At 40.8% G+C, this 22,032-nt stretch overlaps 1 protein-coding gene across 1 annotated transcript; it reads right to left on the bottom strand.

Moving 5' to 3' along the window:
- Positions 1-11,880: 11,880 nt before the first annotated feature.
- Positions 11,881-17,282, bottom strand: LOC124873773 (zinc finger and SCAN domain-containing protein 2-like). Its single transcript, XM_047374728.1, has 4 exons — positions 16,970-17,282; positions 16,225-16,342; positions 13,940-14,069; positions 11,881-13,842 (listed from the first exon to the last, which is right to left on the bottom strand). The coding sequence occupies exon 4, from the start codon at positions 13,826-13,828 to the stop codon at positions 12,560-12,562; it is 1,269 nt and encodes a 422-aa protein (XP_047230684.1). The 5' UTR covers positions 13,829-13,842; positions 13,940-14,069; positions 16,225-16,342; positions 16,970-17,282; the 3' UTR covers positions 11,881-12,559.
- Between the last annotated feature and the right edge of the window lie 4,750 nt (positions 17,283-22,032).

Genomic DNA, 22,032 nt, shown 5'->3' with positions numbered 1-22,032 from the left:
TGAAGTAGAAACTGGATGATGTTGTGGAAGGTCTGAGGGAATAAAAAACAGTGCAACAACATTGATGCTAACATTTTTGTAAAAAGCATTTGTTGAGATGTGGAAAAACATTGGAAATAGAAAACACTTTTTGGATGTGTGGTCGCCTGCATATGAATGGGTTGAACGGTGATGGTGGAGCTGAGCTGGTTGTTTTTTTTTTTTCCTGGGCTGTCACTGCAGTGGCGTCATGAGGTATATTTGTGTGGTTGCGGGGGCATGGTGGAGGCCGTCGGCCCTGGGTGAGTGACGCCGGCTGGGGACTGTTTGCCGGGATGAGTCGGTCCCGTCTTGGTCAGGGGGTCCAGTGTGGGTATGGGGCGCAATGGTGTCTGCGCTACTGCGCTTGCAGGCAGAGGCTGGGGTGGCATTGCGCCAGGCCCTTGCCGTCGCACCGCGGGGCTGGGAGCGGGGGTTGCGCTGTATGGATGTGTCTTCATTGACTTTTCGGGCATGGATCTCTCCCCTGGGGGTGTGCCACTGTGGGTAGGGGAATGGCGTTTGGGTTCGGGGACATGTATTCCATATCTGTGTCCTGGTTGGGGGTGACGCTGTGGGGAAATTCACATTGGAGTTCATAGGGGATTGGAGGTTCATGGGGTTGGGGTCGGAATTCATTGGGGTGTTGGGAGTGTTACATTCTGGGACAGCTCTGATTGGGGGCTTCTTTGGATTGGAAGGACCCCTCTTTTGTTCATGGCCCCCTTTCTGGATAGGGACGGGGGTGAGGGCCTGGGCTGGCTTCGTTCGGGTTTGGCCGTTGCCGGCACTAGTCTCAACTGGTGGCTCGGGCAGTCTGCCTGTCTCCACACCGGAATGAAGTGGACTAGCTCCTGGGTCCCGGGGCTGGTGGCCTCTCTGAGGTATTGGTACCTGGACCTGGGAGTATATACCGTAAATTCCGGACTACAGAGCGCACCTGATTAAAAGCCACATGCTCTAATTTTAGACAGAAAACCCAATTTTGTTGTTGTACAGGCTGCACCGGATGTTAAGCCGTGGGTGTCCCATGTTGTAATATAATTTAAACGGAAAGATATTACACGTGAGGAATTTTCAACTTTTAACTTAATCCGTATGGTAATATAAACAAATGCATATTGCAAATGCTTTTTTTCGAACAGTGGCTAACACGGCTACCTTTAAATATACGTCAGTAACATACAAATTTTGTTGCTAATGCTTTTTTACTGAACAGAGCATGAACAACATTCCAATATCTCCTAACTCATATACACTGCAGCCTACCAGGTCAAAATTCAATGATCACCTTCTTCATCTTGTTCCTGCGCACTGAAACCATCAAAGTCGTGTTCTTCAGTGTACGAATGGATCAGCCTCAGGATCTCGTCACTCACTTCAGCCTCTTCGTTGACGCTCTCACTTGAGCGCACTCAGTCCCCTTAATCACGCAGCAGTCCAGCCTTTCGAAACCCGTTGGTGATTTTCCATGTTGACGAGGGTGAATATTTATGTCTGATTTACTATACCGGGAATTGAATTGTGAAAGTGCTCTCGATTTATCGCACAAGTTCATTGGACCTCTTTGAACTACTCATCAATTTGATTGGTCTACTGTTCCAAGGCAAAATCTTTTTGGCGGCATGAAAAAAAACATGCATTAGCCGCACCGTTGTATAGGCCGCAGTGTTCAAAGTGTGGGAAAAAAGTAGCGGTTTATAATCCGAAATTTACGGTAGTATGTATGGGGAGTGTGAGTGAGCATATGGTTTCCATTATTGTGTGTCTTTGGGTGTGTGAGTATCAGTGTTCTTATGTGCATGCATGAAGGATGGAATGCATGATTGGTACTGTGTGTGCCTGTTTTGGTGTCAGGTTGGGTCTTGGACTGCTCCCTCTCCAGGATCAGTTTAGTCCCCCCATCAAATGGGGGGCCTATTTCCTCCCTGCCGGTGGCTGTGTCTCTGCCCGCTGGTGTATTGGTGGTTCCCGTTGTCCGGGGCTGGGTGCTTTGGTGTGTACCGGGTCACTCCCGGGGCCCCTTGGCTCTGTCGAGCCACGGGTGTTATCTTGTATTCTCTATATCCGTCTTTCTCTACTCTATTCTTTTCTCCTTCTCTCCTATTTACCTTTTTGTCCCAAATCTCTCACTTTCTTGCTTCCTTTTTCCCCCTTTCCATGTCCATTGCCATTTAAATAAACCCAAAGCAGTTTCTAATAAAGTTTTTATATATATCAAGCAGAGCAGTATAGCATTAGTCCTAAAAGTGAAAGTAAACCTGTTGGGTTTCTTCGTAGCACTCAGACAATAGTTCTGAGTAAAAAACAGTCTACAGTCACTTACACGACATGATGCTGCCACCCTTTTACTTCATAATTGCGATGGTGCAAGCTTCCACTTTCTATCAACAAATGTAATGACTACTGATTTGTCTCCTTTTTTTGTTCTCGTTTTTTTCTCTCCTTAATGCAGGTTCTGAGAGGCCTCGCCGTTCTGTTAAATAAACATTTAAGTAATATTAATCACAGAAGGCTTTAATACTTCTTCTTAAGGAGCTATCAGAACGTATTGGCGATAAATCGCCAGTTGTTAATATGGTAACAATGGTAAATGGTGTGTACTTGTATAGCGCTTTATCAAGTCCCCAGAGACCCTATTGCCCTTTATTGTTATCCACTCTTTCATACACACATTCACACACTGACAGCTACATTGAAGCCACAGCTTCCCAGGGGCAGACTGACAGAAGTGAGGCTGCCAAACAATAGGAACCATCGAGCCCTCTGACCACCATCAGCAGGCAAGGCGGGTGAAGTGTCTTGATTGAGGACATTACGACTGAGACAGACAGAGCAGGGGTTAGAACCAGCAACCCACCAGTTACAGGAGGAACCTCTACAACTATCACCACGGTTGCCCCATATGCGTTGAATAACTGACATTCAGCTGCAGAATCCAGACACCGCTCTGAAGCAGTCCCCTAGACCTCAACATGGCAGTATTTGTATTGTATGTGAATTTGTTTTGCAACATTTGTTTTGGATCGATTGGATAAAAACTGTGAATGTTAGAGGTTTTTGATGTGTGACTCACAGATACTATAGTTTGTGTACTTGTACTTAGGAATCTGATGAGGAGTAACTGTTGTTTTGTAATTGCGAAAGACAGAAAAAAAAAATCTACAATTACAAAACTTCTATAGCATTTCTCTCTGTGGCTTTAAATTCACAATTCACATTTCTTTGCCCCAGAATTAACTCCTTTTTATCGGCTGTTTCCATTTAGTGTTATAATGTGTTATAAGAATAAGAAAACCACAAAAACTGTGATAATAGAAGCAAATAATCGAGCTGTGAACAAAACACGGGAATTTCCTGCTCCCTCCGCAGTATCAACTAGTTCCCTGACCATATTCTCTGTGTTCCAGTGTTAGTTCATTCAGACCACCGTACAGGTAACATACCTGTAGATTCTGAGCTGATTTTATTTTTCTATCTGATATCCAGCAATCTGAGCTCATGATCGATCTCTTCAAACTCTGATATTTTATCAGCAGCAGCAAACAGAACTTCTGGCGGATTCGTTCAGATGCCGAACCAAAAGTATTATTACTGCAGAAATGTTCAGCTAACACAACAATAATAGGCTGACGAGAACCAAAAGGAAACCGGAAAGCTAACGATGCTAGCGCTTTGTTGTTTATGTTCGCCGGATGTCCCACACGGAGAGTGACACTAAAAACACCGACTGCTCTTTTAGTTCCGCCTCGGGTAGGTGGATGGAGGGCTGTTTCCACAAGACCGGACCGGAAGTAAGTGAATCCGGAAATGCGCCATGTTGATAATAAACCGGTAAACGGCGTTACATAAAGAAAGCATTACCGCGGCTTTTATTAGTTTTTTCGTGGGTTATGACAGTTTAAAATGCTGTTGCGCATTACAGAGACACTTGTGTCCTTAAATAGGTACGAAGCAAAGATCGCTGTAACCGGTATAGATCCATACGAGGCGGACAAATGCAACATGCCAGCCGAGTTGGATTCGCTCCCAGTCACCTATATACAGGTCCTTCTCAAAATATTAGCATATTGTGATAAAGTTCATTATTTTCCATAATGTCATGATGAAAATTTAACATTCATATATTTTAGATTCATTGCACACTAACTAAAATATTTCAGGTCTTTTATTGTCTTTATTGTCTGTTACAGAACCACAAAGAATCAAATCAGTGGGACTACAAGCGCATCTTGAAGTCATAAAAGCCTACTGTCTTAATTCGGTAGATGGAATAGATTATGCTGTTACGTGACAATGCTGATATAATCATTAATGGTAACAGGGTCCGCAGAACATCTTTTAACGAGCAAAGTTGGTGGGTAAAACATATCTTAATTGTGGACACCCACCAACATTCATTTTAGTTTCAGCATACATTTACAGGTCCTTCTCAAAATATTAGCATATTATGATAAAGTTCATTATTTTCCATAATGTCATGATGAAAATTTAATATTCATATATTTTAGATTCATTGCACACTAACTGAAATATTTCAGGTCTTTTATTGTCTTAATACGGATGATTTTGGCATACAGCTCATGAAAACCCAAAATTCCTATCTCACAAAATTAGCATATTTCATCCAACCAATAAAAGAAAAGTGTTTTTAACACAATAAACGTCAACCTTCAAATAACCATGTACAGTTATGCACTCAATACTTGGTCGGGAATCCTTTTGCAGAAATGACTGCTTCAATGCGGCGTGGCATGGAGGCAATCAGCCTGTGGCTCTGCTGAGGTCTTATGGAGGCCCAGGATGCTTCGATAGCGGCCTTTAGCTCATCCAGAGTGTTGGGTCTTGAGTCTCTCAACGTTCTCTTCACAATATCCCACAGATTCTCTATGGGGTTCAGGTCAGGAGAGTTGGCAGGCCAATTGAGCACAGTGATACCATGGTCAGTAAACCATTTACCAGTGGTTTTGGCACTGTGAGCAGGTGCCAGGTCGTGCTGAAAAATGAAATCTTCATCTCCATAAAGCTTTTCAGCAGATGGAAGCATGAAGTGCTCCAAAATCTCCTGATAGCTAGCTGCATTGACCCTGCCCTTGATAAAACACAGTGGACCAACACCAGCAGCTGACATGACACCCCAGACCATCACTGACTGTGGGTACTTGACACTGGACTTCTGGCATTTTGGCATTTCCTTCTCCCCAGTCTTCCTCCAGACTCTGGCACCTTGATTTCTGAATGACATGCAGAATTTGCTTTCATCCGAAAAAAGTACTTTGGACCACTGAGCAACAGTCCAGTGCTGCTTCTCTGTAGCCCAGGTCAGGCGCTTCTGCCACTGTTTCTGGTTCAAAAGTGGCTTGACCTGGGGAATGCGGCACCTGTAGCCCATTTCCTGCACACGCCTGTGCACGGTGGCTCTGGATGTTTCTACTCCAGACTCAGTCCACTGCTTCCTCAGGTCCCCCAAGGTCTGGAATCGACCCTTCTCCACAATCTTCCTCAGGGTCCGGTCACCTCTTCTCGTTTTGCAGCGTTTTCTGCCACACTTTTTCCTTCCCACAGACTTCCCACTGAGGTGCCTTGATACAGCACTCTGGGAACAGCCTATTCGTTCAGAAATGTCTTTCTGTGTCTTACCCTCTTGCTTGAGGGTGTCAATAGTGGCCTTCTGGACAGCAGTCCGGTCGGCAGTCTTACCCATGATTGGGGTTTTGAGTGATGAACCAGGCTGGGAGTTTTAAAGGCCTCAGGAATCTTTTGCAGGTGTTTAGAGTTAACTCGTTGATTCAGATGATTAGGTTCATAGCTCGTTTAGAGACCCTTTTAATGATATGCTAATTTTGTGAGATAAGAATTTTGGGTTTTCATGAGCTGTATGCCAAAATCATCTGTATTAAGACAATAAAAGACCTGAAATATTTCAGTTAGTGTGCAATGAATCTAAAATATATGAATGTTAAATTTTCATCATGACATTATGGAAAATAATGAACTTTATCACAATATGCTAATATTTTGAGAAGGACCTGTAGACATTGTGAATTATTTAACTCACAATAAAGGGCCTACACTATGAAGACATTACGGTCCTTGAAGGGCAGTTTGGGCACTTTCAACCTTTTTTCAGCACATGTGGAATAACAAGAATAAATCTGTACATGTACATTTGGCACGCCTTCTTTGTGTGACACTGACAGCGTCTTATGTTTGTTATGATGTAATAACAATAAATAATTATGACAAAAAAAAATGTCTAAACAGGAGCTGAATTGCCAACTTGCTTAATGGTTTTGCCTTCATCATAACAATGAAAATGATGTCATACTGTAATTTGTTATATTTTTCTAATATTTCTCTGCAGTAATAGAAGCTTGCGGGCGGGTTTACTTTTCCTCCATACTGGCCATTGGCTCTACCATATAACAGAAAAGTTGTTGAACATGAATAGTTGGCTGTAAGAGGGACTATTGGTTCAATAAAGTTTCACATTAAGAGACAGCGTTTGTGTTTATTTATGTGTAAGAGGGAATATCTGTCAAAATAAGGTTGATAACACAGTGACATTAAGTGTGGTTTTATCAATTATTAATTGTAATTATTAAGTGCTATGAACCCAATGATCTCACCACCAGAATGTATCTCCGATTTCGATAAATAAGACATGATTTTTGGTTAGAATTTATTACTTCTGAATTATGATTTTTAATCATAATTTTTGAGAAATATTTATAATCACTAATATAATGCCTTACACTGAGTTGCTGTTGTTCCCAAGCCCTTCCACTTTCTTATACTACCACTGAGTTATGACTGTGGAATATTTAGGAGGAAGGACATTTCACAACTGGACTTGTTGCACAGATGGCATCTTATCACAGTACCAGGCTGGAATTCACTGAGCTCCTGAGAGCGACCCATTCTTTCACAAATGTTTGTCGAAACGGTCTGCATGCCTGGTGCTTGATGTCATGCACATATGGTGATGGAAGTGATTGGAACACTGGATTTAAATTATTTGGATGGGTGAGCAAATACTTTTGGCAATATAGTGAATGTATGTAGTATGGACCAGTTTCTAGGGTACGTTCAGAGGAGCAGATAGTAATCATTTAGAAAATGACTAACAAAACAGAAGAAGCCACAAGACACGTTTAACAGAAAAAATATATATATCATATAAAATATAATGGTTTAGAAAAATAAAATACTGTGTTCTAACAAGCATTTAGTGTTACCATGTAGCACAAAGGCAACAAAATGAATTAGGATTCTCAGTATTTCTCTCAAAGTAGAGCAATGTTGTTAAGGGTTTACTTCTTTATCAAGAAAGAAATGAAATGTTTATTTCTGTTGATCTATTTATTATGATTATGAAATGTTTTAAATGTTTGCAACTAACTTTAAAACACAACATTCTCATCATTTCCCCCGCTGCCTACGAGCACAGCATTCAGAATGGCCATCAAATTAAAGACAAAAAAAACTATGAATAAAGCTATAAAAGTGGCAGCAGGAAATAAAAAAAAGTGCTGTTCTTCTATTGTGTTACATAAGTACTAAGATACTAAAATTTTACACTTGGTACTAGGAAAATAATGAATATTCAACACCATTTCTTTTTTGAAGGCACAGGGTTCTTTCTAATAAAGAGCAGAAAATATTATCAGTCACAAAATAACAAAATTTGAATTGATTAATCAGGGCAAAACCAAAAAGTACAAATTCAGCACCCATTTAGAATAAAAAACATAATTTAAGTGTGTTTTCAAACAGTAGACAAGAAGTAGTAGTTGTGTTTTTATCATTTATGGATGTACCTTTCATTCCGTTGTGTAATTATGTTATTTATATTATCATTGCTGATCTTTGTGTGTATCTGTGTACTACTATTGGCTTGTCATTGTGCTGCTGATACACACCCATTTCCCCACAAAGAGACAAAAAAATTATTATTCTATTCTAAAACAGATTCTATTATGTGTGAACATATATGTGGTCCATACCAAAATATTTTACAGTGTAGACAATGATCTTACTCCATGCAAACGTATTCAGCAGCAGTCCTCTACAATTTGTCACTGGTTCTGGATAGTTTCTGCTGTAATTGCCAGCTTCAGTCTGGTTTTAATGATTAATAATATTTACTAACATTATTTATAGCCACATGCGAGAGCTTGTCTGTGCTGTGAGATTAGAGAAAAGCAAATGTTTGATATAAATTTGATTAAAAGCAACGCTATTGAAAACAGAAACAAATGTGTACAACTGCAAGTGAGAGAACTTCAAACTTAGTCAGATATCCTCCTGTAAAGTAAGACATTTAAAAAATAATTGTGCTTTGATATGAATCAGAGAAAGGAAACCTCGTGTCTGGTGGGCCGGGCAGAAACTAATGGCTCCTCAAAGACAACCTGCAAGTAACAGGTTGTTTTCTCAGACTCTGTTCCTGGAGTAAAATACTCAGATTTGGACAGAGCTCCCCCCCCCATCCCACCCCATCCCATCCACTTTACAAGAGCTGTTTGAAGAGGTAATCAATAAACAAGCATTTTAACATTCAGTTGGATAGAAAAACACATACGGCCCACTGAGACTGTTTTACTGGTCCAGGGTTCCTTTATGTCAACACAGTCCCAAACATTCATTCGTTCCTCCTTCGATCAAATTATTAAATGACCAGTTTGCTGGAGATAAACAGAAACCAAGATAAATGGTGGTGTCCGTTTTTTAAATTTTCCAGTATAAACTTTGTTCATCTGGGCTGCACGGTGGCGCAGTTGGTAGTAGGTCCTGGGTCCGACTCCTGGCCAAGGGTCTTTCTGCATGGAGTTTGCATGTTCTCCCCGTGCATGCGTGGGTTCTCACCAGGTACTCCAGCTTCCTCCCACAGTCCAAAAACATGACTGTTAGGTTAATTGGTTTCTCTATATTGCCTTTAGGTGTGAATGAATGTGTGTGTGTGTCTCTGTGATGGACTGGCAACCTGTCCAGGGTGAACCCCGCCTCACGCCCATAGATTGCTGGAGACACCGGCTTCCCCACGACCCCCTATGGAAGAAGTAGAAAATGACTGACTGACCTTTTTCATCTATTATTGCCATTTTAGTACTGTGTAGAAGCAATTCCATTTGTCCAACACAAATTCCTTCTATGGAGACTAATAAATATACCTTGATCATGACAATGAGTAAAGATTATGGTGTAGGTCTCTTCCTGTTAGAGTGGTTCCTTTCCGCTGCCCCCATTTGTTTGCTCATTAGGAGGCACTGCTGCAAAGTCATCGGCTCGATGTAACCAGCTGGGCTTACTTCTATGGACGTTATACCAAATAAAAGAGCAAACTTTATTTTAACTGCATTGTTTTATGCCTTAGATCAAAGTGCATGTAATGAAATTTGAATCTGTATGTTTGGACTTACTTTGTTATAGATTTCTATATATAAATTTGATTTGTTTGTCTACTATATATAAGTATATCAGTTTCTAAACAACTGAAAGGTATGATGGTTTCACACTTGCTGTCAGTAGACAGGTCTATCCTTATATTGGATAGTACAAAGTCACGCTTGTCCTTCATTTAATTCAGTTCATTTATGCAACCACTAAAGTTTGACCAGTGATTGGAAAATGTTTCTGAAAACAATGACACAAAATAATTAAAAGAATCATGTTTTTATTTTAATCAAAACCTGCAAACAGTCAATTAGGTGCATCATGAAGAAAACAATGAAGAATTGATCCCTCAGTCAGAGGAAGATGATTTTTTACTTTTGCATCTATTAAAATTAAACAATAATCACTCAAACTAATGAACATGAAAAAGAGTTTATTTGTCAAAATATAAATAAATCCAGTCATCTTAAGCTGGACACCAATTAATAACTATCCTATTTGTTTAATACAAAAGATTAAACTCTCAGATAACTTTAAATGAATACTACAGTAAACTTTATGGAAAGTAAAGCTTTCATACAGAACGCCTAAATTGTAATTAACATGAAATATAAGCAACAGAAGTACAACTAAGATGCACAGCAATCAACAAGATAACAAAACAGTGAAATTACAGTAAAAAGTGGACAGTTGAAGATTTGTTGCAGAAGCCTGTATGAGTGTGAAAACTCGTTTCTTCTGAGGTTTCTTATTGATCACCTTCATGTCAATAGAATAAAACCTTTTAATGCAGCTAATTTACTTCACTTTTAGGTTGGAGATCTGTTTTGACTGAGATATTCCAAGTACTCAAACTTTTGATTTTTTATCAATCTAAACATGTATTTGTCTCAGACATCTGACAGCAAAAACGTCATACCCCTTTCAGCTGCTCCCTCAGGGGTCGCCACAGCGGATCATCTGCCTCCATCTCACCCTAGACTTTGTTACACCAACCATCTCCATGTCCTTCTTTGCTATGTTCATGAATCTTCTCTGTGGTCTTTCTCGTTCCTCCTGCTCAACAACTCCTTCTACAAACCATCTCAACCTTGCCTCTGTACCTTTATCCCCAAACCACCCAACCTTAGCTGCTCCTGCAATCATCCTGGTCACCCCCAAAAAAACATCTCAGGATCTTTAACTCTACCACCTCCAGCCCAGCCACATGTCTTGAAACCATGTTTCATACCAGGTCTACCGCCTGATAGACTCTTAGGCGTACTCATCGTCTTCCGCTTTAACCGGGAATGGGTTGAGGGGACAGCAGTCTAAGCAGAGATGCCCAGACTTCCTTCTCCCCAGACACCTCCTCCAGCTCCTCCAGGGGGAGCCCAAGGTGTTCCCATGCCAGCCAAGGGACATAGTCCCTCCACCGTGTCCTGGGCCGTCCCCTGGGCCTCCTCCTGGTGGGTTGTGCCTGGAACACCTCCTGGGAAAGGCATCCAGGAGGCATCTTATACAGATGCCTGAGTTACCTCAACTGATGTGGAGGAGCAGCAGCTCTACTCTGAGCTTCTCAACTATCTCTAAGGGAGTGCTCAGCCATGCTGCGGATAGTCTCATAGACTTTCCCTTTTAATCTTGGAGTTATCCTTCTATCACACATGACACCTGACATTAGTCTCTATCCACTCCACCCTATTTTCGATTTTTGACCCCAGCAGATTACGCCACATCCAAACACACATTTAGCTTGCAGAACCGAATCCTATGGAGGGTCTGTAAGCATAACACAAAGTCCTGGTCTTTACCACTATTCACCTCTTTTTAATGTTTTTGCCATAAAATATGATTCTGACACTTGTACATATAGCGCACTGGTTTTGGACTAAGGAGAAAAAAAACTGGACTGTTGCTCGGTGGTCTGAAGTCCTCTTCTCAGATTAAAGTAACCTTTGCATTTCATTTGGAAATCAAGGTCCCAGAGTCTGGAGGAAGAGTGGAGAGGCACAGAATCCACATTACAGTCAGTCATGATTTGGGGTGACATCTCATCTACTGGTTCTGGTCCACTGAGTTATCTATAGTCTGCAGTCAACTCTGCCATCTACCAGGATATTTTAGAGCACTTCCTGCTTCCTTCTGCTGACAAACTTTATGGAGATGCTGATTTCATTTTCCAGCAGGACTTGGTATCTATCCACACTGCCAAAAGGTACCAGAAGGTGGTTCAGTGAACACGGTGTTACTGTGCTTGACTGACCAGAACCCCATAGAGAATCTATCGAGTGTTGTCAAGAAAAAGATGAGACACCAGACCCAATAATGCAGATGACCTGAAGGCTGTTGTCAAAGCAACCTTCCATTACACCTCAGCAGAACCAAAGGCTGATCTCTTCCATACCACGCCCATTGATGCAGTAATTCATGCAAAAGGAGCCCAGACCAAGTATTGAGTGGATACAAATGAACACAAGTCTGACATGTCTGTGCAGAATATCCTTTTTATTAATCTGATGTACACAGATTTTTGGGTTTTCATTCTCTGTAAGCAAGACTCATAATTACAAGAAATACAGGCTTGAAATATTTCACTCTATGTGTAATGATCTTATATAAAATATGAGGTTCACTTTCTGAAATGAGGGCCAAAATATATTGAATTTTTTCCAAGATATTTTAATTTTTTGAGGTGTACCGGTAAACCTATGAAACATTGATCTAAAACCACAATTTGCACTTAAGACAAAGGGTGGCATCAGGAGATGTGACAGATACTATTTCTGTTTATGTATACTGACAACATCCTTTAGTGTTCTCACAAAACCCAGGAAAATTATTTATAAGGTTTCAGGAATGAAACGTTGCTTTGGTAGATCTAATGAACAAATTTCCAAATTCTCTTTGCCATATATGGCAGGGATTAGCACTTTCACCATCCGCCTCAAAGTGCTAAATCGGACATCTTTGTGTGAACATCAAAATTCAACATATAGATGGCACTGTGGCTCAAAGACCTCACAATGATTCAGCTTTTATCTTTCTGAGAGTTCTCCTCCGATAATTTAATGTACTATTAATACTAAAGGGTTTACCACACATTTTACAAGGAAGCGCTTTTTCACTAAAATCGCTGCTCCCCACAAAAAGTTTATCACACAGTTCATGGCCTCTCACTCGTATGAGTTCTCATATGATAAGTCAAAGCGCTACTTTTTCTGAAAGATTTCTCACACAACTTACAGGGATACGGCTTCTCGCCTGTATGCGTTCTCATGTGCTCAGTCAAGGCGCTCTGCTTGGCGAAAGCTCTTCCGCATGTTAGACATGAGAAAGGCTTCTCACCTGTGTGAGTTCTTACATGAATAGTCAACTGACCGCCATATCTGAAAGTGTTACCACAGAAGTTACATGAATACGGCTTCTCACCTGTATGAGATCTCATGTGCACCGTCAAGTTAGACTGCTGGGTGAAATCTTTTCCACAAGTCACACATAAGAAAGGCTTCTCGCCGGTGTGGGTTCTAAAGTGACGAGCCAACTCATTAGGCTGTCTGAAGGATTTTTCACACAGTTCGCAGGGATGAGGTTTCTCATCTGTGTGAGTTCTCAGATGTTTAGCTCTATTACTATGGTTAGTGAAAGATTTACCACATAATTTACAAGTATATGGCTTCTCCCCTGTGTGAGTTCTCATGTGGTCCGTCAAGTACTTACGCTTATTGAAACATTTACCACATACTTCACAGGATGACAAATTAGTTTTTTGCCTCTTTAGTTTGGACATGTCCTCATTGTCCCTGTGGTTTCTGGTGTCCTGATGTCTCTTCTCTGGCTCCAGGTCTTTATCTCTACTTGACCCTGAGTCTCTCTGGTTGCTTCCTTGCTGATGTTGGTTCTCAGTTCCAGGGCAGTTTGCAAAGGGGACATGGTTCTTATTTGGTTTTTGTTCCCTGTTGTCTCTTTGCTCATAAGTACGAGTCACAATAAATCTTTGAGTCTCCTGCTTCACTACAAGCTGATCATCATCATCCTGATTACTGCAGAGATCCTCCTTTTCCTCTTTAATCTTTACAGGTTCTGATTCCTCCTGTTCGTCTTTAATCTGTACAGGATCTGGTTCCTCCTTTATCTCCATCATCTGCTGCAGTTCTGGTCCGTTGTTGAATATTTCCTCATAGGCAGGAGTCACCATAGAGGTGTTGGTCTCCTGCTTCACTAAAAGCTGTCCTTCATCATGAAAGATGAACAGTTCAACTTTTTCTTCTTTAAATGGTTGAGGCTCTGGTTCCTCTTTTGTCTCAGTCATCTGCTGTGGTTCTGGTTCCTGTTTTATATCTACAGCTTTTGGTATCTGGTGCTCAACAATGAGGTTCTTGTTTTCAGTTATAAGAACATGATCAGCAACAACCTCCCACGTAGTAACAGACATGATGCTGTAGAAGACTTGAAGGAAATGTAGAAAATTAGAAGGTTAATGATTTTTGTGAAAACCAGCACGGATATGAAGCAGAGAACCATCAATGAACATTAGAAAACTCACCTAAACAATTCAAAACTGATCTACAAGATTTTTGTTATTGTTCCAAAGTAGGCAAAGAGAAGGTGGGGTGGCGAGAGATGGAAGACATGTTGTAGGTGAGGACTCGAATGCGGGACAGCTTCATGAAAGACTGAAACAAACTGAAAATATTTTAATTTCATTCCAATAATTAGTCAAAAATCAACATAAATAGCACCATCTTGCTAAAACACCCAACCCAGACCAAATGCATTGTGTGCAAACCTCCGGGGAATATTTTATCTGCGCACACCTGCTTCGAGTTGGAAAATGGAAGAGGGAGGTACTTACAAGTTAAAAGTCAACTGTCCTATTTTAGTTCCTTAAAACAGTTAGTTTTATGTCGTATCCTTTTTTAACTGAGGGTCAATGTTACAGAACCACAAAGAATCAAATCAGTGGGACTACAAGCGCATCTTGAAGTCATAAAAGCCTACTGTCTTAATTCGGTAGATGGAATAGATTATGCTGTTACGTGACAATGCTGATATAATCATTAATGGTAACAGGGTCCGCAGAACATCTTTTAACGAGCAAAGTTGGTGGGTAAAACATATCTTAATTGTGGACACCCACCAACATTCATTTTAGTTTCAGCATACATTTACAGGTCCTTCTCAAAATATTAGCATATTGTGATAAAGTTCATTATTTTCCATAATGTCATGATGAAAATTTAACATTCATATATTTTAGATTCATTGCACACTAACTGAAATATTTCAGGTCTTTTATTGTCTTAATACGGATGATTTTGGCATACAGCTCATGAAAACCCAAAATTCCTATCTCACAAAATTAGCATATTTCATCCGACCAATAAAAGAAAAGTGTTTTTAATACAAAAAACGTCAACCTTCAAATAATCATGTACAGTTATGCACTCAATACTTGGTCGGGAATCCTTTTGCAGAAATGACTGCTTCAATGCGGCGTGGCATGGAGGCAATCAGCCTGTGGCACTGCTGAGGTCTTATGGAGGCCCAGGATGCTTCGATAGCGGCCTTTAGCTCATCCAGAGTGTTGGGTCTTGAGTCTCTCAACGTTCTCTTCACAATATCCCACAGATTCTCTATGGGGTTCAGGTCAGGAGAGTTGGCAGGCCAATTGAGCACAGTGATACCATGGTCAGTAAACCATTTACCAGTGGTTTTGGCACTGTGAGCAGGTGCCAGGTCGTGCTGAAAAATGAAATCTTCATCTCCATAAAGCTTTTCAGCAGATGGAAGCATGAAGTGCTCCAAAATCTCCTGATAGCTAGCTGCATTGACCCTGCCCTTGATAAAACACAGTGGACCAACACCAGCAGCTGACACGGCACCCCAGACCATCACTGACTGTGGGTACTTGACACTGGACTTCTGGCATTTTGGCATTTCCTTCTCCCCAGTCTTCCTCCAGACTCTGGCACCTTGATTTCCGAATGACATGCAGAATTTGCTTTCATCCGAAAAAAGTACTTTGGACCACTGAGCAACAGTCCAGTGCTGCTTCTCTGTAGCCCAGGTCAGGCGCTTCTGCTGCTGTTTCTGGTTCAAAAGTAGCTTGACCTGGGGAATGCGGCACCTGTAGCCCATTTCCTGCACACGCCTGTGCACGGTGGCTCTGGATGTTTCTACTCCAGACTCAGTCCACTGCTTCCGCAGGTCCCCCAAGGTCTGGAATCGGCCCTTCTCCACAATCTTCCTCAGGGTCCGGTCACCTCTTCTCGTTGTGCAGCGTTTTCTGCCACACTTTTTCCTTCCCACAGACTTCCCACTGAGGTGCCTTGATACAGCACTCTGGGAACAGCCTATTTGTTCAGAAATGTCTTTCTGTGTCTTACCCTCTTGCTTGAGGGTGTCAATAGTGGCCTTCTGGACAGCAGTCAGGTCGGCAGTCTTACCCATGATTGGGGTTTTGAGTGATGAACCAGGCTGGGAGTTTTAAAGGCCTCAGGAATCTTTTGCAGGTGTTTAGAGTTAACTCGTTGATTCAGATGATTAGGTTCATAGCTCGTTTAGAGACCCTTTTAATGATATGCTAATTTTGTGAGATAGGAATTTTGGGTTTTCATGAGCTGTATGCCAAAATCATCTGTATTAAGACAATAAAAGACCTGAAATATTTCAGTTAGTGTGCAATGAATCTAAAATATATGAATGTTAAATTTTCATCATGACATTATGGAAAATAATGAACTTTATCACAATATGCTAATATTTTGAGAAGGACCTGTAGTTAATACAGAAATACTACCATGCAGACTAAATAACACACAAACTCACCACTGCTTTCCTACTGTGAAAGGGCCGTAGTCACCTGTGGTGCTGGACTCAATAACTCATCCAATGTCACCAACATCTCTGGTCGCCTGGAGGACTAAAAGTTCACTTTCCACATTTTCTATGAAACAAAACAAAAATCTCTTATTTTTTCAGTTTAAGTAAAAGCTTTACAGGAAACAAAGTCGTCAGCGGTTTGCAGCATGGAAACAGTTGCATGCATTGATTGACATGACTATGAGCCAGTATATTTCAGCAAAGTGACTTGCTGATTTTGACTGGCTGTTTATACAAACTGATGCATTCATTGGCAAAGGGTTGCTATGGACACATCACAGACACACTAACACAACTAATATTTCTGTCTGCATGTTCAGCAATAAATATTCCTGATGATTGTTATTCTGTAGGCTTCTGTCGGTGGTTTTAAGTGATGAACGAACCCAGTTCTGGTTTTTAAAGGCTGTAACAAACTTTTTTGCTTGTGTCGCAGATATTTGGCCTTGGCTACAAAACGTTTCGCTTTTCTGGCTCCGTCGCTGCGATCTGAACAGTGAACATACAACCCTGTCGACTGTGACTTCTTCAAGTTTCCTCTCCATCTACATTAAGCGGTCATTTGTTCTAGTCCAATAATACATGTTTGGCTGTTTCTGATCGACTGATACATAAACACAACTCAGCTGGAAGAAAATGATCGATCTGTAAACAAAACCGGACCATTCAGGCCACCGTACAGGTAACATACCTGTAGGTTCTGATCTGATCTGGGTTTTCCAGCTGATATCCAGCAGTCTGAGCTGATGATCGATCTCTTCCTCCTAATGAACGATGTTTCTGAATATTTCTCCAGCAGCAGCAGTTAGTCGCTCTCTGATCAATTCTCTCAGATGATGAACCGAAGATGTTGTTACTGCAGACTCTGAAATATTCAGCTCACACAGCAAAAACCGACGATAAACAGAAGAAAACCTGGAAGCTAACGATGCTAGCGCCTTGTTGTTTACTTCCGCCGGAAGTCTCACACAAACGTCGCATCAGAAACTGGGATCCACGCTTAAGTTCCGCCTCCAGTAACAAGCATTGAAACATAGTAACACCAAACCTACAGAGTATTTCTATCGTTTAGAGGAGGTTTCTGACAAAGGAACAAATGTTTCTAATATTTTCTAAGCTGATCAAAGGTTTAACTTTTATTATAAGTTTACTGGTTTCACAGCCTGGAGTTATGAGCTTTAACACCTGAGGAAACAGGAGGAAGAATTCAGGAAAGGAAAGAAGGAAATCAATGTTTCTGAACCACCTTTCTGGATGTGGGTGACACCGGCTGGCCCAGTGGTGTGGTTATTCTGGACTATATACCGTGAGGTTTGTTGTGTTCTGAAAAATATTAAAACTCCCAAAAAAAATCTAACTTTGTTTCACCAATATCTGTTGTTTCTCTTACTTCTCGTAGAAATGAGATGTGGACAGGTTCTGATTGTTTTCGCCTGAATAAATCCTGTCACTCATGTAAAAATTGTTGATTCCAAGCTACAGTTGACAAAGAAAATATTAACAGGTTTCAGTTAGGTTGTGAGTTTAATTATTATCTGAATGTAATATTATGCCATGATCATATATGATTTTTGTTACGCTTGGTGTATAGGTGGGTGTGCTTTTGTAAGTAAGTAAAGTTTATTTAAGCCCCTTTCACTGACAAAACTATCAGAGCACTGAACAAAAAAACCTGTAAAATAGCTATTAAAATGAAGTGCTGTAATAGCTCATATAAATATAAAATAACAGAATGAAAATAAACATTTAATAGAAATCCTGTTTAAACAGCAAAGTTTTTATCTGCTGATGGAAGAAAAGATGCAGGACGCGTTTTCATCTACCCTAAATACATTCCTATTGTGCCGATGTATCCATCCATCCATGTTTCAAAGCTCATCAGCTGATTCTACCTGAAGAAAGCAAGGCAGTGGTTCTAAACTCAGATGCATGTTTTTTCTCGATTTAAACAAAGTTCTGTCATTTTCCTTCAGAAAAATTGTTGGCCGGATTTAAAGCAAGCTTCAGAGCGTTGCTATCAGAGGGAACATCAGTACTTACAGGTCCTTCTCAAAATATTAGCATATTGTGATAAAGTTCATTATTTTCCATAATGTCATGATGAAAATTTAACATTCATATATTATAGATTCATTGCACACTAACTGAAATATTTCAGGTCTTTTATTGTCTTAATACGGATGATTTTGACATACAGCTCATGAAAACCCAAAATTCCTATCTCACAAAATTAGCATATTTCATCCGACCAATAAAAGAAAAGTGTTTTTAATACAAAAAACATCAACCTTCAAATAATCATGTACAGTTATGCACTCAATACTTGGTTGGGAATCCTTTGGCAGAAATGACTGCTTCAATGCGGCGTGGCATGGAGGCAATCAGCCTGTGGCACTGCTGAGGTCTTATGGAGGCCCAGGATGCTTCGATAGCGGCCTTTAGCTCATCCAGAGTGTTGGGTCTTGAGTCTCTCAACGTTCTCTTCACAATATCCCACAGATTCTCTATGGGGTTCAGGTCAGGAGAGTTGGCAGGCCAATTGAGCACAGTGATACCATGGTCAGTAAACCATTTACCAGTGGTTTTGGCACTGTGAGCAGGTGCCAGGTCGTGCTGAAAAGTGAAATCTTCATCTCCATAAAGCTTTTCAGCAGATGGAAGCATGAAGTGCTCCAAAATCTCCTGATAGCTAGCTGCATTGACCCTGCCCTTGATAAAACACAGTGGACCAACACCAGCAGCTGACACGGCACCCCAGACCATCACTGACTGTGGGTACTTGACACTGGACTTCTGGCATTTTGGCATTTCCTTCTCCCCAGTCTTCCTCCAGACTCTGGCACCTTGATTTCCGAATGACATGCAGAATTTGCTTTCATCCGAAAAAAGTACTTTGGACCACTGAGCAACAGTCCAGTGCTGCTTCTCTGTAGCCCAGGTCAGGCGCTTCTGCCGCTGTTTCTGGTTCAAAAGTGGCTTGACCTGGGGAATGCGGCACCTGTAGCCCATTTCCTGCACACGCCTGTGCACGGTGGTTCTGGATGTTTCTACTCCAGACTCAGTCCACTGCTTCCGCAGGTCCCCCAAGGTCTGGAATCGGCCCTTCTCCACAATCTTCCTCAGGGTCCGGTCACCTCTTCTCGTTGTGCAGCGTTTTCTGCCACACTTTTTCCTTCCCACAGACTTCCCACTGAGGTGCCTTGATACAGCACTCTGGGAACAGCCTATTCGTTCAGAAATGTCTTTCTGTGTCTTACCCTCTTGCTTGAGGGTGTCAATAGTGGCCTTCTGGACAGCAGTCAGGTCGGCAGTCTTACCCATGATTGGGGTTTTGAGTGATGAACCAGGCTGGGAGTTTTAAAGGCCTCAGGAATCTTTTGCAGGTGTTTAGAGTTAACTCGTTGATTCAGATGATTAGGTTCATAGCTCGTTTAGAGACCCTTTTAATGATATGCTAATTTTGTGAGATAGGAATTTTGGGTTTTCATGAGCTGTATGCCAAAATCATCCGTATTAAGACAATAAAAGACCTGAAATATTTCAGTTAGTGTGCAATGAATCTAAAATATATGAATGTTAAATTTTCATCATGACATTATGGAAAATAATGAACTTTATCACAATATGCTAATATTTTGAGAAGGACCTGTATAATAACAGAACCACCTCTCTTGCCTTATATGAAGGTGAGTTTTGGCAGCAGCAGCAGGTCTTTCTGCTCAAGGTCACACATAAAAAGAAAAGCGGTCCAGGTCTGTCCTGGTACTGGCTTTGGGAATATCTGGAAGCTCCTCAGTTTGGATTTGAAGCAAAGAAAAAACAAAACAAAAAAAACTTTGCAGGATCTTTTTACAACAATTAGAGGAAAGTGACAAAGAACAGAATATAAAACAACCCATAAAAATGCATCCTAAACCGAGTCTGAGAACTTAATCTTCCAGGTTTGGATTGTTCCAGTAGGACAGGTCTGATGGCAATGATGACTATTCATTTTAAAAACATAATTTTACTTTTTGAATTGGTTTTAAGAGCTTATGTAGGATTGTTTTTTATTTATTGAAAAACAAAATCTAAATACATTTATTTTATACTAACGAAAAGGTATTCTGTTTACCTACATTCAATACAAGCATTTTTTATGTAAATATAATACAATTATTTTCCTTAGAGATGTGACCTTTTCAGTTAAATTTAATTGATGTCAGGTGACAAAATGTGATTTAAATTATTCCCATTTTAGTCTAACTACTATAAAATTACATTAAAATCTGCTGTGAACATCAACACTGTTTGGCAGTCAAAATATAGGAAAATGTAAATCATCTTTAACAGGACACTTGTAATGCTGAGGATAAAAATCTCATTAATTCAAACAAAATGCTGAAACACTTTGATCACGTTACATGAATCTATGAAACATTAAAAGATTCAGACATGAAATACAAAAATGCAGGCTCTTTATCTGTGGTTCAAAACATTTCAAACATTTTCCATCCTAACATCCAAAGCTTCTTAATTAAACATGAAAGTCGTCCTGGTTTTTAGCTACTACTGACTGTTTGTTCTGTTCACCATCATCAATGTAATGACACCGTTTTTATTACACAGCTTAACCTATAAATGCTGCACTCCAAATGCAGCCTGAAAAACTGGATGCAACTCCTTCATCTGAGCAGGGGCACAGTTTGGAGGTGTGTACGCACCTAATTAAACATGCACTATTCTACAAACGGGGCACATTAATACCAAAAATAATGGTGCGTCTATGAAGATCGAACCAGAAGTTTATGGACAAAAACGGGAATAAAACAACTTGGTAGATAGAAAGGTAAGACCAGGCCATCTCAGACGCAGTAAGGCACCTAGCGGCCAGACAGGCCAATAGCCAGCTATTCTTAAGACAAAGGGTAATAAAACTCTGAGGTGGGGCCCAGTGGAAAAACGGTGAGACAATGGAGATGAGCACGAGGCTCAGATTGCAGCCTTAGTCTACTTAAGAGTACACTTTAACTCAAACTGAGTCAGCACTCAGTTGACCAAAAACACGGTGAACACACCGACATTCAGACTTTGCTGCGCAGCCGTGCTTCAGAAGTCAACAGTATTCAAACAGTTTAGAATGAACTTCAAATTATATTGCATGCAACGAGTTAATACCTTGGATCAACTGATGGTGATCCTAAATCACCTTAATCTACGTCTCACCTTATGAAACCTATCCGGTTAATAGAATGAAAGAATGAAATAACTTTGATGTCGGCTTCTTTCTCTTCAGCAGCCTGAAGATGGGTTGTAGGTCTGAAGAAAAAAAAGGAGGGAGTCATCACGCCTCCGTGAACAACTCAAAACGGTCAGCTTCTCCTCCGTGGTCCAATCGGGAAAAAAAAAAAAAGGATGAAACCATGGCAGTCGACTGAACAAAAAAAGGAGGAAACTCGTCAATGTGGATTTTTACCTGCCCCTTGGACAGCGGCTGACGGTCTTCCATCGGGATTTGAATGTCCTGATCTACTTATATGAGACAGATTTCCAGCTTTGTCAAGTTCTTCTGGGAATAGTTTATATGGAGACCCGCTTCTATTTCTCCAGAAACTCCTCGAGCAGTATCGACAGGACACTATGGCTGGAAATGGCGCCAAGTATTGGCTTTAGCTGCTATTTATCATTTCTGGCGGTGACGTTTGAGCTGCAGTGCATGCTGGGAATCACGTCAGTTTAGGTGGGATGCTGAAAAATAAATCACTTAAAGCCCTA

Source organism: Girardinichthys multiradiatus, chromosome 9 (assembly GCF_021462225.1).
Source record: "Girardinichthys multiradiatus isolate DD_20200921_A chromosome 9, DD_fGirMul_XY1, whole genome shotgun sequence".
Lineage (NCBI taxonomy): Eukaryota > Metazoa > Chordata > Actinopteri > Cyprinodontiformes > Goodeidae > Girardinichthys > Girardinichthys multiradiatus.
Note: the sequence above shows the minus strand (reverse complement) of the source record. Positions and strands in the feature narration are given on the sequence as shown.